At 29.6% G+C, this 18,096-nt stretch overlaps 2 protein-coding genes and 1 long non-coding RNA gene across 3 annotated transcripts; 1 reads left to right on the forward strand and 2 right to left on the reverse strand.

Annotated features, from left to right (window-relative positions):
* Window positions 1–5,264: 5,264 nt before the first annotated feature.
* On the forward strand, window positions 5,265–7,039 carry LOC103498278 (protein PHLOEM PROTEIN 2-LIKE A9-like). The gene is made up of 3 exons (XM_008460832.3): window positions 5,265–5,600; window positions 5,737–5,819; window positions 6,455–7,039. The coding sequence occupies exons 1-3, from the start codon at window positions 5,538–5,540 to the stop codon at window positions 6,840–6,842; spliced, it is 534 nt and encodes a 177-aa protein (XP_008459054.1). The 5' UTR covers window positions 5,265–5,537; the 3' UTR covers window positions 6,843–7,039.
* Window positions 7,040–12,086: 5,047 nt separating this feature from the next.
* LOC107991643 (uncharacterized) lies at window positions 12,087–13,427 on the reverse strand. Its single transcript, XR_001763863.2, has 2 exons — window positions 12,760–13,427; window positions 12,087–12,658 (listed from the first exon to the last, which is right to left on the reverse strand). It is a non-coding gene; the product is annotated as an uncharacterized LOC107991643 (long non-coding RNA).
* Window positions 13,428–14,725: 1,298 nt separating this feature from the next.
* Window positions 14,726–18,096, reverse strand: LOC103498279 (uncharacterized protein C12B10.15c). The gene is made up of 4 exons (XM_008460833.3): window positions 17,678–18,096; window positions 17,491–17,583; window positions 15,516–15,694; window positions 14,726–14,930 (listed from the first exon to the last, which is right to left on the reverse strand). Exons 1-4 carry the CDS (start codon window positions 17,844–17,846, stop codon window positions 14,865–14,867), a joined length of 507 nt encoding a protein of 168 aa, XP_008459055.1. The 5' UTR covers window positions 17,847–18,096; the 3' UTR covers window positions 14,726–14,864.

Here is an 18,096-nt window from a genome sequence, read left to right on the forward strand (position 1 = left end):
CAAATATGTTTGGAAAAGATACAATAATCTTGTACTTGTCGTACATTAAGAGTCTATTTGAAAAATTAAAATTCTTAACGATAAAAAGGAGAGCGATGTATGAAAGCAAACTTTGATAAATTATTTGTATCTCTCGAAGAGATCATAGTTTTATTTTAACCTTATAAATATGATATTATCCGGATATCACATATTACTTACAATCTCTTGAAGTGATGATTATTCTTTTTGCCCATTTATATAAGTATGAAATATTTAGATTTTCTTTTAATCTCTTGGAGAGAATAAGAATAATCTCTTGATATTTATGTGTTGCATATAGTACATCTATACATATTATACTTAAAACTAAATAATACACCTTCAAGATTTGATAGTCTTGATAGTCTTGATATACCTTACTATCTTTGTAAATCTATCAAAGAGAAGTTTAGTAAATTGAAAAGGTATATGTTGTAATCGATATCATATCTAGAGAGATTGACTATAAGAATAATATATAATATGCATATATTATATATAATCTTCTGCGGGTAGTGCATATAGAAAATTTGCCTACTTTTACTTCTCAATTATATTACACACACATTCGTGTAATTGATATATATGCAACAACGAACCTGAAGTTCATTGATCCAAACATAATTTTATTTAACATGAGAGTGATTTTGGGTCAATAATGAAATTAATGTATGATTGAAAATATACATTGACATCCATTGAAGAACTAGAAGATTCTTTCATGTAATAAATTGTCAAGGAGTCTCTTGTTCTCAAGAGGTTAATCATCAAACTCTCAGTAGAGAATTTTGAAATTGAAACTCTCACGCTTTTGAAAAGAGATTCATGGTTTATTAATTCTTGTTGGCACATCCTATTGTTGGCCACAGATATACTTATTGTTTTGATTTAAAAATGTTAATGAGTTTGCATCCCAAACATTTGATAATTGATTGAGATAAGTAAACGAACATATTGTAGCATATGTTTGAATAGAAAAACTTCTAAATTTGTATGAGATCATGTTTAAGATGATGAAACAATTAAACCCCGGATGGATGATATATTTACTATACAATTTGCTAGTTCTCATTAATGAGACATTTTTTCCAACATTAGGGGGAGAAATTAAGAAAATGTTGAAAAAATAAATTGAATGAAATGTATAAGTATTGTCTCATTTTGATCATCATACAAATTATTTTGAATTAGAAGTTCAAAAGATATCTCATTTGGAATAAAATGATATCAAATCAAATGTAAGAAAGTGATCGAGTTATAATGGTTACAAAGATACCATCTAAGAACGATATCTTAGTGCCACAAGTTGTCAATACTACACGCTTGAAGCGTGATAGACAAATGTGAGTTCCAAAGAGAAATATCCTTAAAGAAGAAATAGTCAATTAATGATCAGTTAAGAATATGGATATTCTAGAAGAAATCCTGAATATGAGTACTCATAAGAATCTTAAAGTAAAAAAAAAAAAAGATGTTAAAGAGATCTCGATAATGACAAGAAATGGAACCATACTTAAATAACTTAGCAACATTTTTGCATACAATGTTGCACACGATATTATTTGTGAAAATAAGTAATATGTACTTAGACATATTGAACAATGTTGCGACAATACAAAAAGGATCGGCTTATGTGAAAAGAAACAATCCAATCAAAATAAACTTATATGTTTCAAATTGTGAGAACTAGTTAGACATTTAGAGAATGTCGAACATGATGAATACAAGTAAAGTGTTTGTAAGAAAAACAAATAGAAAGTGGGACAAGTTCCACACAAAGAATTGGTATTGGTTATATGAGAGATACATATTCTCCTATGGTGGATACAATACCATGAGATATCTAACATATCTTAGTGTGTATGCAAAGCTTAACATACACCTTATGGATGTAGTCATTATACATTGGTATAAACTTATTAATAATTATATCCCTGAAGGATTAAAGGTTATGAAATTATATGATTCAGTAATAAGAGAGTTATAAAATATTCCAGACGAATATCATAATCTCTCATTACATTTTTGTTGATAAGAGGGTATAAACATAACCCCTATTTGTCCAATTTGATGATTTGAGTAGAAACTCCTGAAGAGATTTCAAAAACAATAGAATTTCTCTAAAAAGAATTTGAGATTATATGTTTTGTCTTAACTTGCAAATAAAGCATAAAGCAAATGAAATTGGACTAGTTATATCATTGAACTTTCCTAGGGTGATTCATTCACTTGGCCATGTGGAAAAAAAAAGGTTTTATATAATTTCGTATTAGAAAGATAACGAAGAACTTGAGGTCGTGAAGAACCATAATTTTGAGAAATAAGTGCACTTGTATCTTTACTAGTTTATCCACTATCTGTTATAATATTTTTAGTAATTTTGTTACATAAAAATAATATTTCTCCAAAAAATATTGAAATAGAATTAAACTATGTTATGTTTAACTTAAGAATTATTAGCTTACAATAATTTATTCTAATAGATCTAATTGTGATCTAATTGATTATGAAGATACATGTTATTTATCTAACCCATGTGAACTAGATCTTACACGAGTTACTCAATACATATAGAAGAATTTTTTCTATATTATGGGAGCTTATGAAGCAGATCAGAACAACTACTTTAAATCATGCAGCGATATTGATGATGTATGTACAAAACTAGCCAATAGTGTTCTTATGTGAAGACAAAGCATCAACTGATGACATCAATATTCAACAAAATTCTTCAAAAGACAACATGATAGACTTATTTATAAAGGCAATTACCAACTCTGTCATTTGAAAAGCTTAAGCACAACATTGAAATGTGACAACTCGGAGAATTCAAGTGATGTACTCATGAGAGGGAGTAAAAATACTGCATTCTTTTCTTGACTATGGTTTTTCCAATTGGGTCTTCCTAGTAATGTTTTTAATGAGGCAATTATTAAAGTATATAAAATGATGTACTCTTTTTCCTTCACTAAGATTTTTTCCCACTCGGTTTTTTCCTAGTAAGGTTTTAACGAGGCATTTATTTTATATAATATAGACATCTAAAGGGGGAGTATTATGAATATTCAATATTAAAGTCAAATATTATTAGATGTCCATAACCTCCTTAGGTTACAAATTCATCCAATAACCTCCTCATCAATATCCATAACTTTCTTGTCCCCTATTTATGTTTGATTTTGTAACAATTATTCTCACAACCCTATAAATAGAGGTTGTAGAGATCATTTGTATACACACCAACATTGAGTTCAATTGTCTTCTCTTCTCCCTCTCTTCTCTATTCTTCTCTTTGTTTGTTTCATTATCTTTTATTTCATAACATTCCTAACATTACTATAATTTTTTATTAATAAAAGCTAAATAGGCCTAAAATACGGATAGAAAAAAAAACTAACTTCATCACAAAACTATGCAACTCTTATATAAATAAAGTTGAAAATTCATGATAAATTAGTCTATATACTTACTATTTATGCAATTATGTGATAGTAGTAATTAATACTATACCAGCTAAGCCGATCTTAGAAAAGTCTATTGATATGGTCTCTGTTCCTTGAAATCGAAGTCGAAGGTTCGATATTCACTTTACAGTTGTTGAACTAGAAAAATATTAAAAGATATTTTAAGGTACAACTTCTTTAAAAAAAAATTATAAATGACCTAAAATTGAGAAGATTCATCTCGTTTGAAAATAATGATTGAAACCCTCTACCATTGTATGAACTTGAACTAATATGACAACTTAAAAAGATTTGGTAAATGAGTCAGCTTCCCTCTGCATACAATTCTGTTGAGGGCTACCATCATTATATTATTCTAAAAGTACTTCTCTTGAATATGCTTTCAATATATAGTTAGTTTATAGATTGAAACATATTGTAACTACGTGTCCCCTGTAGAGAACCTCATTGTATTTGACCACTTCTCCATATAAAAGGAATTGTTGTGGAACAACATAACTTTTGTAATGAATTATATCAAAAAAAAATAAAAGAAGAAGAAGAAGAAGAAGAAAGAAAAGAAAAGATACAAGGAAAATTAGTTGTGAAGGGAAGAAAAAGTTGAACAAAACGCAAAAACATTTACATCCCGTGTATTAAAAAACTCATAAAACCACTATTGTTTTTCATAAATTTTAGATTTGCCTTGTTGCTTTTGAATTTTCTGGGATGAGTATTGAATTTCTAAGTATCTTCAAATTATGACTTCTCCTTCTTTATATTCTCACTTCTTCTTATTTAAGATTTCCTCATTTTCTCTTCCAGAATTTCTTCTTTCTTTGTCATCTCTCTGTTTTTTTTTTTTTTCTTTCTTCACTACACGATGGTGTATCAAAATCTAAACAATTAGTCGTTGTATCTCAAATGCAAGAGACAGATCACTGTCTATCTCCAATAGATAAGTGATAGTTTTAAACAACCGTTTACTAATACCTAAACGATCATGTACTAATATATCTAAATGATCTTGATACACCGATACAAGATCGTGTACTAAGATTGTTTAGATTTGGTATAAGATCTTGTACCAAAGATCGTTTAGATATTGGTATAAGATGTTTTCATTTAGATTCGGTATAAGATTGTTTAAATGTTGTACAATATCATGTACCAAGATCTGAACGATCGTGTACCAATATATGAACAATCACGTACCAAGCATGCTTGTTTGGTCGATTAATCGCGAAATATTTTTTGTTATTTTACGTTGTGGGCTTCTGGGTTTTTTCCGTTTTCAAAATCGTTCAACATGGTGTAAATATTTTCGCATTTTGTTTTATATTTTAAAAAATTCTTCTATTTTTAAATTTTCTTTGCTATATTTAAAAGTGTCTAACTTTAAGCCGTTCTCGTATTACGATACAGTTATCATTTATATCGAATTTTACTAATCATGGATAGACATTTGACAATTGACTATCCACACGCATCCTTTTGGTGTCACACAATACACAATACGCTAGTTGTTGCCACCTCAATCTATATATGTACATATATTGGACCAAAATCACACATCAATATTGACTTTCTTTAAACTTTAAAATATTTACATTAATTTTTTTTATCTATTGCACTAAGCAAATTCCTACCAATGACTTATCTTTAAAAAAAGAAAAAAGAAATGAAACACATGTAAATTAAAAGTAAAAAGAAAATTATGGATTCCAAGAAAGAATTTATTCTTTGTGTGGTCGTATTAAATACACAACACAAAGGAAGCTTCATAGATATATATACAGAGAGAGAGAGAGAGAGAGAGAGAGAGAAAAAGCTAATTAAACCCTTCTTTTTATAAAGTAAAAGGAAGTTTCTTTCTTAGCACTACGCGTATTTTTCAATTTTTACCTTTTTCATGTCGGTTGTTCTCTTATCCACTTTATTTCTTCGTCCTATAAAACCCTTCATTTTTCATTGATTTTTCTCAACTACTCATCATTTTGATATTCATTTTAAATTTACAAATAAAAATTCAAGTTCTTTGAACTTCTTTTGAGAGCCTTTAGAAATCAAATAATGACAACCACTTGCCCTCACAGAGAAGCAGATGAAACTGCCAAGGAAAAGAATGTCATCAAGGTTTGATTTTTCAACTTTTATTATAAAAATAAATAAATAAATAAAATATTTTGTTTCAAACTCAAGATTTTTTTACAAACTTCTTTTTTTTTTTTTTTCACATTGTTATAACATTATTTGATCTTTCGTTCTAAAGGGAATCACCAAAGTTTATCCAAGAGGATTTAATATTACATGGGGCAATGATGATCGCTATTGGAATATCACCAACCCCAATGTGTAAGTTTCATGATCTCTCACAAGTGTTAAGAACATGAATGAGTAAAATTGTTGTCTTTATTTTTTTATACTTTTGAATAGAACGCACCTAGCAATTAATTAATATGAAATAAGAACACAGACAATCTTGTGTTTGAGTTTCCTACAATTTTTTTTTCTGTTACTACGTTTTAAGCTGACACTGAAGAAGAATGTCATAAATATGAACAAGAAAAAAACATATCAAATACAGCTATAAATTCTGGAAGAGTATGGAGTTCTAGAATCCAGTGTAAGAATTAGTTTTGTTTTTTGTTTGTTTTTTTTGTTATGGTAACCTCGATAAAGCATGAAATTAATATTTTCTTTAATTATGGATCGCAAACTCTCAAGATCGAACACTGATTCTTAGTACTACTAATCCCAACTTTTAAGTCATTTGGCTAAACACTTCCTTAAAATTTATTATTATACAAGTTTCATTTAGTATGCAATAAACGTAATTAGGTTTGATGATTTCTTTTAATAAATTAGACGAGGTATCTGCAAACTATCCAAATACACACAAGAAAAGAAAAATCTATATAAAGAATAACATATAAAAGATCAATGTATATAATATGTGATAATAAGTTGTACAATTCTTTTCTTTTCAGGCCAGGAAGTTTATACATGGCAGAGTTGAAGCAAGTTTCATGGCTAGAAGTGACATGTTCAACTGATAATGTAGAAGTTGGGGAAACGTATAGAGTGGGTTTCAATATAACAATGAGACCAGATGCATTTGGGTGGGATGGGATTGATGTTTATGTAATGGCTAAAGTTGGGAAGAAAGGGAAATTCACATCCATGAAAGTTTCCCTTGGAGAGATAGGACCAAACGAAACACCTATCACAATCCCAAAGGAGCCATTAGAAATCTTTGTTGCTCATTCAACACCCAAAGAGTGCAGAACTATTCATCTTGGTTTGTATGAAGTTTGGAGTTCAAAGTGGAAGGGGGGTTTGCAAATCCACGATGCATTCATTTACAAGGTTGTTTAATTAAAACTTTTAGCCATAAACGCCGCATTAGATTTCATTTCATTTTATTTAATTTTTATACATGTATAAGTATACTTTTTGAAGTTTTTAAATATGTCCTATGAGTTGATGCTTGTAAAAATTAAAGGATGTTTTGATTATTATCCATTCTTCTTTTGTAACTATCTATATATTGAAAAGTATTTTGATTGTTTTGATATCGTTAGAGCACTATGGATAACGAATATCCATTGTGCTTAAACTGAATTATATATTCTAATCTCATTAGACATTCATAAATATAATTAAAAAACTTTAAACAATTTAAAATTGAAATGTCCTTTATCTTAGGATATTCTAATCCTATTAGGGAAACGTACAATATTTTTAATCTCACTAGAAATATATAAAGATAAACTAAAATTAAAATAACTTCATCTTTATCTAAGAAAGATCCTAATTAGGCAACCATATACGCATTCTTTCTAATCTCGGTACAAATATATATAAAGATAAACTATAATATTAAATTATCTTTATCTAAGCATGCAACCATTAATGGTCTAATAAATCCCCCATTTTAGGGATACTACTAGGTAAAATAGTTGTGGACATAGGGTGTAAGAAAAAATTCACTCATACTCGCTTTTTAGGGTAAGTATATAGGTTGTTTTCTTAAGTGCTGACTCTAGGGTCAATGGGGATCTACCCTCTCATTGGTCCAAAAAAGATTTTTTATTTATACGTTGGACCTTAAACCAATTGCTCATTAGAGGATAAGTTGAAACTTAAGCAACAAGAAGTAATCTCAGACTAAAATGGTAAATTGATCCAGCTGAGATTACGAATAATTTGTGAAGAGTTGACTTACTCATTATGGTTATATCAGGTGGACACATATATATTCAGTGAGAGGAGTACAATAACTATGGGTTATATAGTGAACAATCTTGTTAGTTAACGAATGTTGATTAGCTCATTTAAAATAGTTTATAGCCAGTTAATCTTGAATAATTGGAGCTAATGATCTATTGAGTCATTAGGTCCCTTTACAAGCTCATTACGAGACTAAACTTAGAACAAAGTGATCGGGTAATTCGAACGCTTCAAATTGGTTGTATCGTTAATAATATATCCAATATAATTAACATATCATTAAGAGAGAATTGATGTTTAAATAAGATTTGACTATCAAAAATTCGAATAGGGATTTGAATTAGGTTAATCAGATTAGTATTATTAAGAGGAATTTTCATAAATGTAACAAAACACCAAACTATTCACAGCCCGTGTAACAAAACTCATGAAGTTAGCTATTTTTTAAATATTCCAGATCTGACTTTCCATCTTTCTTCTCATCCTCGCTGCCATTTCTTTCATCGTCTTTCTCCTTCTTCTTTTTTTTTTTCGTTGTGATTTCTTTCCATGTCTTCCTCATTTTTCTTTTATTTTTTTAGGTCATTTAAATTTGGGTAACCAAATCTAAACCACCGTGTACAAAAAATAGCAAAATCTAAAAGATCGTGTATAAAGAATCTTCTTTTTCCTCTTCTTTTTTTACGTCGTTTAAACTTGAGTAACCAAATCTTAACGTCCATATTCATGTGATTAATATATCATGTATCATAAATATTATAAACATATTAGTCATCATCATCAATCATAATATCAATCATCATCATCAATTATAATATCAGTCATCATCATCAACATAATATCAATAATCATCTATAGCATCGCATTATGCATCTTAGCTACCATCAGTGCATAATTGTAAATACATGTTGTCTCTTAAATTTAGTTCGAAGGTCCAGTAATTTCCCAATTAAAGTAGATCCTAAACAGAAAAGGAAAGTCAATAACTTAATTAATAAAATTTACCAATGACTAGTATATAAAATTTCCCAATTTAACTTATCCAAAATTTAAGGTTGAAACCAATTCAACCCTAATTGGAAAAAAAAAATCCAAGATTAAATCATAAAAAAAATATTAGCCAATAGAACCTTTAAAGAAATCCCAATTAGATTCAAAATTAAATTAACAATTTTTGCCAACAAATTACTAATCTAACTACCTTAACTTACCAAATTTAACCAAATGGAGTTTGAAAAATCATCTAAACCTTGATGAGAAAATTCATCACTTAAATATTCAAGTTTTACCAAAGGGACCAGTCATAACTAAAACTAGTAGGGTAGCAGCGGCAGAAGGTTATTTTAGTGAAGAAGATGAATAAACTTTTTCTTTTTCCTTTTTTTTCAACTTAAGCATTCCAATGCTATTTATAAAATCAAATAATAACAATAATATTTATCATTATTATTTCCTTTTCCTTTTAATATATATATATATATATGAAAACTTTCGTAAATGTAACAAAATACCAAACTATTTGCGGCCCGTGTAACAAAGCTCATAAAGTTAGTCATTTTTTAAATATTACATATTTGCCCTTCCATCTTGCTTTCTTTTCTTTCTCGTGATTTCTTCCTCGCGATGAAATCATCTTCCTCCTACAATTTCTTTCATCTTCCTCCTACGATTTCTTTCATCTTCCTCCTACGATTTCTTTCATCGTTTTTCTTTTTTCCTCTTCTTTTTTTCTGCGATTTCTTTCCATCATCTTTCTTATTTTTCAATTCTTTATTTACGTCGTTTAATCTGTCTTCCATATTTTCCTATTCTTTTTTTGATTTCTTTCCATCGTCTTTCTACTTTTCCTGTTCTTTTTTTCGCTGTGATTTCTTTCCATCATCTTTCTTCTTTTCCTCTTTTTCTACGTCGTTTACATTTGGTTAACCAAATCTAGATGACAGTGTAAAAAAAATAGCAAAATCTAAAAGATCATGTATAAAGAATCTTGAAAAAAAAAATCATTTAGATTGGAGTAGCCAAATGTAAACTATCGTGTAAAAAAGTAAACAATCATGTAAAAAAAATAAAAGTTTGTGTATTAAAAATCTTGAAAAAAAATCATTTAGATTAGAGTAGCCAAATGTAAACGATTATGTAAAAAGATAAAAGATTGTATATAAAGAATCTTGAAAAAAAAATCATTTAGATTGGGGTAGCCAAATATAAACAATCGTTTAAAAAAAGTAAACGATTGTGTAAAAAAAAATAAAAGATCGTGTATAAAGAATCTTGTAAAAGGTTTAGAGAAATCTAAACGATCGTGTACCAAAAAAATTAAAAAAATCGTGTACCAAATTTTGAAAAAAAAAATCATTTAGATTTAGGTTTCCAAATCTAAACGATCAAATCTAAAAGATTGTGTAACCAATGTAACCAAACTAAACAATCGTGTAAAAAAAATAAAAGATCGTGTGTAAAGAATCTTGAAAAAAAAAATCATTTGGATTGGAGTAGCCAAATGTAAACGATCGTGTAAAAAAAATAAATCATCCTTTAGAAAATCTACACGATCGTGTACCAAAAGAATTAAAAATAAATCATGTACCAAATTTAAAAAAAAAATCATTTAAATTTGGGTCCACAAATCTAAACGATCGTATAACCAAATTAAACGTAACTAAATTAAACGATCGTGTAATAAAATTAAACGATGAAATTGAAAAGATAAATTGTAGTCATATCTAAACGATCGCTTACCAAACAATAACCAAATCTAAATGATCGCAAATATATTACACGTGAGTTATTGACGGTGTGGTTGACGGACATTTTTTGATATTTTACACGATGGGCCTATGAGCTTTTTCTATTTCCAGAATTTTTCTATAAATTATAAATACTTTACCGCTTTTTTATATTAGAAAAAAGACCCAAATAAATAAAGTGGGATTTACTAACATAATTGATGTAAAATGTACTATTATTTACATACGAAGCCAAATTTATAAAGGGTGAAGAAAGAGAATATGGTGCTTCACTACAAAATTTTCCTTATAAGGTGAGGTGGTTCATGCAATTTACTATTTAGTATGTATAAACTTGTACATATTCTCAATTTACGGATGAATTAACCTCACAAGTAAACCTTAACTAATAGACGATGAACTATCAGTGTTAATCAATGGTGAATAATTATTAGAAAATGAATTCATAATTAATAGATTTTTGGGAAAAAAATACTTTTTCTATCCATGAGTTTCAAATTAAACAATTTAGCCTTTGAATTTTTTGGAATCCGTCTATCAATAGAATTATTAAAATTAAATAACAAAAAACTGGACAAAATGGATGATGGGGCAAGATGAGTAGGAAAAAAAAATGGTTTTATATTAATTTCTCTCTCCTCTCCCTTCAAATTTTTTGTTCTCTCTTCTCTCTTGCAATCTCTTTCTCCTCCTTCATTACTGTTCTCCCTATTCGACTCAATGGGCTGCCTACTAGTAAGTGAATAGAAACCCCACCGAAAATAATACCATAAATGAAGCTCATCTGCTGCTTACACCAAATTTAAAACTTGTATAAAAAAAGTAGGTTAAACACAACACAACTGCTGTATTTTCTTATACTCTCCCCCATTGTCAGATTGAAATTTTTTTAACTTTTTTATTGAATTGATTTTTTATATAAGTAATGAAGTGCTTGAAGGCATCAACAACTACACTTTTCTGTTTTAGGGGATATATCTAGATATATTTACTATAGTAATCCATAAAAAGTATGTAATACCTAAAACCATCAAACGAACATACATGTGCTAGACCCCGTAAGTCAGAATGCATAATATCAAAGGATTCAACAGCACAAGACAGAGATTTAGTAAATGAACGATTATGGGCTTTTTCCAGTTGGCAAGAATCACAAAATTCTATTTCACTGTTTTCAAAAACTGTCAGATTACAATTCTTTAGTACTAAATTCAAAACTTTAGAAGAAAGGTGTCCTAATCTCATATGCCACACAACTTTAGATATAGCAAGATTAGTATTAACAAGATTTTTTCCTCCAAACAATACAAAAGTTGATATACCCTTGTTTTTGTGTACAAGTTGCTGCTCACTATCCATTTCTACTCCAATCTTTACTCCAACACTTTTAAGGTGGTAAAGTCAATTTCTAAACGTTCCTCTCAACCTTGTTTTCTCTATAGCTTTGTCCTTAATAAAACAACAATAACCATGGAACTCAAAATAAATATAATAGTTTGTGCAGTTTTGAAACACTAATCAAATTCTTTGCTATATCAGGAACACATAATATATGTTTAAGGACCAGACTTTTGTCACCATCAGTCAAACGGGTATTGCCAACATAAGAAACATGTAAACGATTTTCATTTCCTACTGTGTAACTTTTTCAATACCTGAATATTTAGTTGGATTCATCAAATTTGAACAATATCCAATAACATGATTAGTAGCTCCACTGTCTATGTACCAATTGGGATCAATAACTGTATGAGGAGTGGAAAACGGAGTTGCATTATGAGTCAACACAAATGTTGCTGGATTTGGATTAACAGACCCATTCGAACTCTGTCTATTTTTATCTTGAACGCTAGAGGACTAGAAAATTCCTTGTTAAATCTGTTGTAACATACTAAATCAGAAGGGTCATACTTACCACATACTTGGCATGTTGGTTTATTACCACATCCTCGTCCATTGTTGGGATTTTCACGATGTCCATTGCAATAGTGTCGATTGTTACCATGAAAATTTTGGTATCATTTGAGGGAGATCTTTGAGCCACATTAACAACATGGCTCTATATAATACTTCATGTGTTTTTCTGGGTATTTTCATGCTCCAATCTTTTCTCAAAATAAGGAGTTATGACTGCATGTCCAGCCAAGAGATGTCTGGCTTCCCTTGGATCACGGCAATGATTGGGTTGTAGACTTCATCAACGCCCAACAATACCTGTGAAATAAGAGCCCTTTTAGGAACAAGACTACCAGCTTGTCCCAAATTACCGGCGTTAGTTTTCATAACACATAAATATTCTTCCATTTTCGTATTACCTTTCTTTGTCATCTGAAACAATTTGACGAAGGAAATCTTCTTCAGCTCGAGATTGAACACCAAAGAAGTCTTGCGTTCTTTCTATAAGTCCTTAGAATTTGTAAATCCCATCAATTGAATGGCTACATTAGGCGTCATGGAATTGTAAAGCCATCCGAGCAGCAGAAAATCAGTAGTCACCCACTATTTAAACAAAGGATTCATGGTCTGAAGGATGGACGAACTTGAAGCTTTGACAGTTGCGTTTGCTCCTTCTTCAGTCATGGTAGTGTTTGAGCTAGACGCCGACAAGACCAATTTTGATGGGCATGGCGTTTCTCCGGTGAGATGTCTCTCAAGCTTGTAGCCTTTGAGGGTTGGGAGAGCAAGGGTTTTCCTCGATAGGTAGTTGTTTTTATCAAGCTTGACAGTAGTCAGATGATTTAAAACTTGGTTTAGGAGAGAATTCGAAAAACCTGGTGTAGATAAACTTGGAGCAGTGACGGCATCAACCATGGTGCTCGGATACCACGATGAAATTTAGGGTTAAGTCTATTTTTGGATGATATTTTCCCTTGATTTTCTTTATTTCATGTAATGACCAATGATCAAATTATATACACTTGAAATCCCTAAATTTTGTGACGAAAAGAATGAAATAAATAAAATAATTCTTCACACAATAAATGTCAAGAGACAAGTGGCACTTTATCACTAGAGAATAAGAAACAAACTTGTGATCGGAAGTTATTTCTTCCTACATCGTTGGCTTCCTTACTAAGTTAATTTTTTTTCCTTTGTTCTTAAAAGTGACTTTATTATATCATATATATTTATAAAATACATAGTACTAGAAGCTATTTCAAGATAATTACCCAACATGATTTACAATTAATAAATATAAATGAATTTTTTAACATTAACACTAAATCTTTCGAATATAAAGGGATTTTGTCAAAAATAGAAAATTTTTGACAAAGTATTTACACTTCACATAACAAAATTACTAAAAGACAAAATTCATTACACTTGATTTTTTGTAAAATGTAAATATTTTGTCAAATGTTATATTTTTGATAATTTTTCAAAAATAAATTTAAAATAATAAATATAGCATACAGAAACACGTATGTCATACGTGAATCATTACTAGTAATGATTAAGTGTATAAAAAAAATATAAATTTGTAAATATAATAAAATATATCTAATGATGGTCCTCCTAATGATCTAGTCTATCATTGATAAGCTTTGTGACATATATCCACATGTTGATCTTTTACAATATCTTAATATTTACAAATATTTTAAATTTGATTGTTATATTTTCAATTCTCGGTTGTTGTAAACCTTTTAACAAAAGAGAAGTAGTGTTGGACTGATTTTATGTCATATTTGTAAAATATTTTCTATTATTTTATCTTTGATATTACTTGGGACATGATTGTCATTTGAACAACTGCACCTTCTAAAATTAAACTAAAGATAAATACCACCTTCACTAATTTCTTTCTCATCTACTTTTTTACCGATATTTTAAATTTGAAATCAAATTTTGAAAGTTGAAATATGTAGTTCTTTTAATTTTTTTTATTAATTGTTCTTGCTTTTAAAATTTCATCAAGAATATTCAAATCGTTTCGTAAAAAAATATGAAAACGTTTGTAAATAAATAATGGAGGAAAATGCGAGAAAAAAAAAATCGAAAACCATATATATCAAAACATAATTGAATTGAAAAGATTATGAAAAGATTCTAAATGTGTTTTCTTCTTTAAAAATTGAAAAGATTATCAAATCATAATTTATTAAATCGATAAACTCAAAACATGTTTTCTTCTTTAAAAGATTATAAAGAAAAAAGTTTCGACCTTTGATAGGTCATAGGGACGGGAAAGACTTCCAATGTAAATCATGTTTATAGTATTACTACAACAGTATGAAATTGAAAAAAAAAAAAAAAAAAAGTCTTTGGGTGACATCATGGTTTAAAATGCCAAGCCAAACCCATTGAATAAATTGGTAAGGTAGATAATAATATGACCAAATACAAATCGAAGTAGAATGGAACCATTCTAAGTCTATTGAAGTTTTCTTCTCAGAACACATTGTGATCCTAAACCTAATCAACTCAAGTTGTTGAGAGCAGCAGATGCAGATGCCAAATCTTCTGCTGTTACAGGTTTGTGCAACTGCAACCATAAACAAAAGTCCATGAGGTAAGAAACTTGGGAAAATAAATTTACGAAACAAGTTGCAAATATAGCAATCAGATCCAAAGAATTTGTAAATATAACATAATCTAAAAGAATTGACATGTCAAATTAAATTCGATTCTCAAAATCTATCATTGATAAACTAATATTATTAATAAGAGTCTATTATTGGATATTAGTAGTAGAAGTCTATTGGTAATAGATTTTATTATATTTACAATTCTTTAGGAATGTTAGTATATACTTTAACATATTAGATTTTATTATATTAGATTTTAACTAATGGTCAATAGCCCAAGAAGTTATAAGATTTTAATATAAATCTTATTTCATATTAGGCCAAAATTGGAGAGGAGGATGCACAAACTCTGGAGTTACATAACAAACCTAATATATTTAATTAAAAGAAACCCTCCACTTTTTCCATCTCGTAGTAGTTAATTTAAAGCTTGTATGAAACTATTCTCAAACCTCATAGCAGTTTTAGTACTTGGATATAGAAAAATGCAAACAAGACATGATATTGTTAATTATTTTGATGTGTGTTGATCAGAATCATACTGCTTGTGCAACGGTCAGCCAGTGGAAAGTACGTTGGAACGTATCATCTTGTGACGGCAGGGTGTCATGGTTCCAATATGTAATGTTATCAAATTTGGCCTTCACCTGCCAAGGGCTTGAGTCATCACACTGATCCGAAGATTTACTCTTTCCAAGACTCTTCTTCCCTAGCACATAGCCTGAAGAACAACATTTACAGAAAAACATAGATCCTTTAGTTCAAATTGGTTAAATGAAGTGTGGAACAAATTTATGTCAATATTAGTTCTGGATGCCTTAGTGCAAAAGTTCAAATTAGATAGAAAAGGTGGAAACAGAGCATTTTTTTTAACAGAAAGCATTTACATTTACTCTAAGAAGGATTGGAGATCTGATATCCTCATGTCCATTCAAACAAGGCCCTTAATATATATATATATATATACACTTTCCGATTGGCTAGATTTACAAAACAAAAAGGGATAGTTAGAAAACTGCTCTTATATAGCAGCCTAAAAACTAAACGAAACAGGAAAATGAATAGCTTATTCCTTCTCATTTCCTTTTTCTAGAATCATCAAAATAACCGATGGTTTTTTTCATAGCAAATCTTTAATCTCCCAACAAGAAAACAAACATATCTTATTTACAGTAAACAAGAAGGTTCAAGTAACTTATTTGCATGCATTCTTCTTCAAATTTTTCATAAATATAAACCAAGAATGGGAGCAGGGAACTTGCCCATGTGGCATGTATGTGTCGATCTTTAGTTAAAGAGATCACCAACTGAAGTTTATGCAAGTAACCATTATCAAAAAAAAAAAAAAAAAAAAAAAAACCCGGAAGGAGCTATTGTGCATGTACTCATGAAATGACTAGGCCCTACGCTGTTGACAATCCCATAAGCAGAAAGTAGACATGGAGCAGTAAAAAAAAAATTTAAATAATGATATTAGTAATAAAGAACAAGAAACAAATAAAGATTTCTTATTCATAGACTATTTACAGTTGAAATACTCTGTTTATCTTCAACCAGTGTACCACCCTAGCGTATTTTATTCACAAAACATATTCAGAATGCATGTTAAAATTCTTTCAAAATATCCAGGCATATTACAAGTGAAATAAGAACATCAACCATAAAATAGGCTAAGAATTGTAGGAAAGCTCTTCACCAATTGTCTCAGTGAATCCCATTCAACCCACATGAGAAACAGTTGCAGATAGACAGAGAACAAGAACAACCAGTACCATAATATTCAATCTCTACTTATTTGAATACTTACAAGAATCGCCTTAGCCAATTGAAGTGGGTTTTGAAACTACTTTTCTTTTAGACAACAACACATGAAATAAAACAGATAAATGAAAAAATACACAATTTTAAGTAAATTTTGGTTATGCCTGGAATTGGAATAAATTTCATATCAAAAACTAAACTGTCAGCAAGCTTTTGATGAGCTCTACTCTATTGGTTTGATGGAAAAGCCTTGTTTAAGAAAAGACAAAACCCTGTGACCCTATGAATATGTAATCACCGTTCTACATAGAGAGCAGAAACATTCTATTTTAAGATAAAAATATTCAATCCCAATTTCCAACTAAGACATCCAACAAAACTAGAAAAACCAATTATCACAGTAATAACACTTTTCAATAATAGAAATGTTCATAGCTAGCCCAAAATATATCTTTAAAAGACAGAAACTCAACTAATATGGAAACTTCAAGTTCATGATTTAATCAGTTAACAATAACATCTTCTTTGTTTCTTATTGTTTCCATTTTGTAAGAAATTAAGGTAGAAAACTCTTTTTAATATTATAAAGTAATATCATGCCAAAGAATATAGAAAACTGAAACCAATAATTTATGTAAGCAATAGATAGGTGATTAAGTGATTGAAGTAATGAACGATACAAAATACAAGTGAGTAATATCAACAAAGAAGATAGAATTTTCAATGAAGTGAAAGCTGAAAGTAATTTCATATTACCTGAGTAACCCTCCGGAAGGGAAATGGTAGCTCCTTGCAACTTTCTTCCTCTAAAATAAGCTTCCTCGACATTCAAACCATCAACCTCAATTCCTATAATAGGCAAGAAACTACTGAGTAAAGAACAAAAAAAGTACGCTAAATATATAAAGTGGAGTAGAAGAAACGGCGAAAATTAGGGCATTACCAGTGGATTTGGGTTTAAAATAATGAGAAACAGGGCAAGGACCATCGAATTTGATGGTACAGGGAAGCTGATGGATTTTACCACTGAGATCTAAAGCTTTAGGGTCACTCCCAAAATCAAAATCAAAATCGACGGTTGCTTCCCCTTTCCTCCCGTTTTGAGCATTCATTTGATTGATTGTAAAGCAAATCTAAAAGTGAAAAACCCTAAACAAACCGACGTTGGTGCTTGGGATTTCTGAGAAGGAAATTCAATCGACCGTTTGTATTGTCATTCAGATTCTATGTTTCCCGCTCTTTTGAACACTGAGAAATGAGAATCGATCGTCGACCAACACTTTCCCGCTCCAAATTGGTTTTTTTTTTTTTTTTTTCTTCTTCTTCTTTACCATTTTATCCTTTCGGCTTTTGGGATTTGTT

The sequence above is a fragment of the Cucumis melo genome, chromosome 12, assembly GCF_025177605.1.
Source record: "Cucumis melo cultivar AY chromosome 12, USDA_Cmelo_AY_1.0, whole genome shotgun sequence".
NCBI classification, from domain to species: Eukaryota; Viridiplantae; Streptophyta; class Magnoliopsida; order Cucurbitales; family Cucurbitaceae; genus Cucumis; species Cucumis melo.

What these genes read in the sequence shown, in the direction of transcription:
- LOC103498278 (XM_008460832.3), top strand. Translation starts at nt 5,538, where the DNA reads ATGACAACCACTTGCCCTCACAGAGAAGCAGATGAAACTGCCAAGGAA. An exon ending in AGGAAAAGAATGTCATCAAG is followed by an intron (nt 5,601 to 5,736) that starts GTTTGATTTTTC and finishes TTCGTTCTAAAG; the next exon opens with GGAATCACCAAAGTTTATCC. An exon ending in AATATCACCAACCCCAATGT is followed by an intron (nt 5,820 to 6,454) that starts GTAAGTTTCATG and finishes TTTTCTTTTCAG; the next exon opens with GCCAGGAAGTTTATACATGG.
- LOC103498279 (XM_008460833.3), bottom strand. Translation starts at nt 17,846, where the DNA reads ATGAATGCTCAAAACGGGAGGAAAGGGGAAGCAACCGTCGATTTTGAT. An exon ending in CCTTCCGGAGGGTTACTCAG is followed by an intron (nt 15,695 to 17,490) that starts GTAATATGAAAT and finishes GTTGTTCTTCAG; the next exon opens with GCTATGTGCTAGGGAAGAAG. An exon ending in GGCTGACCGTTGCACAAGCA is followed by an intron (nt 14,931 to 15,515) that starts GTATGATTCTGA and finishes TTATGGTTGCAG; the next exon opens with TTGCACAAACCTGTAACAGC.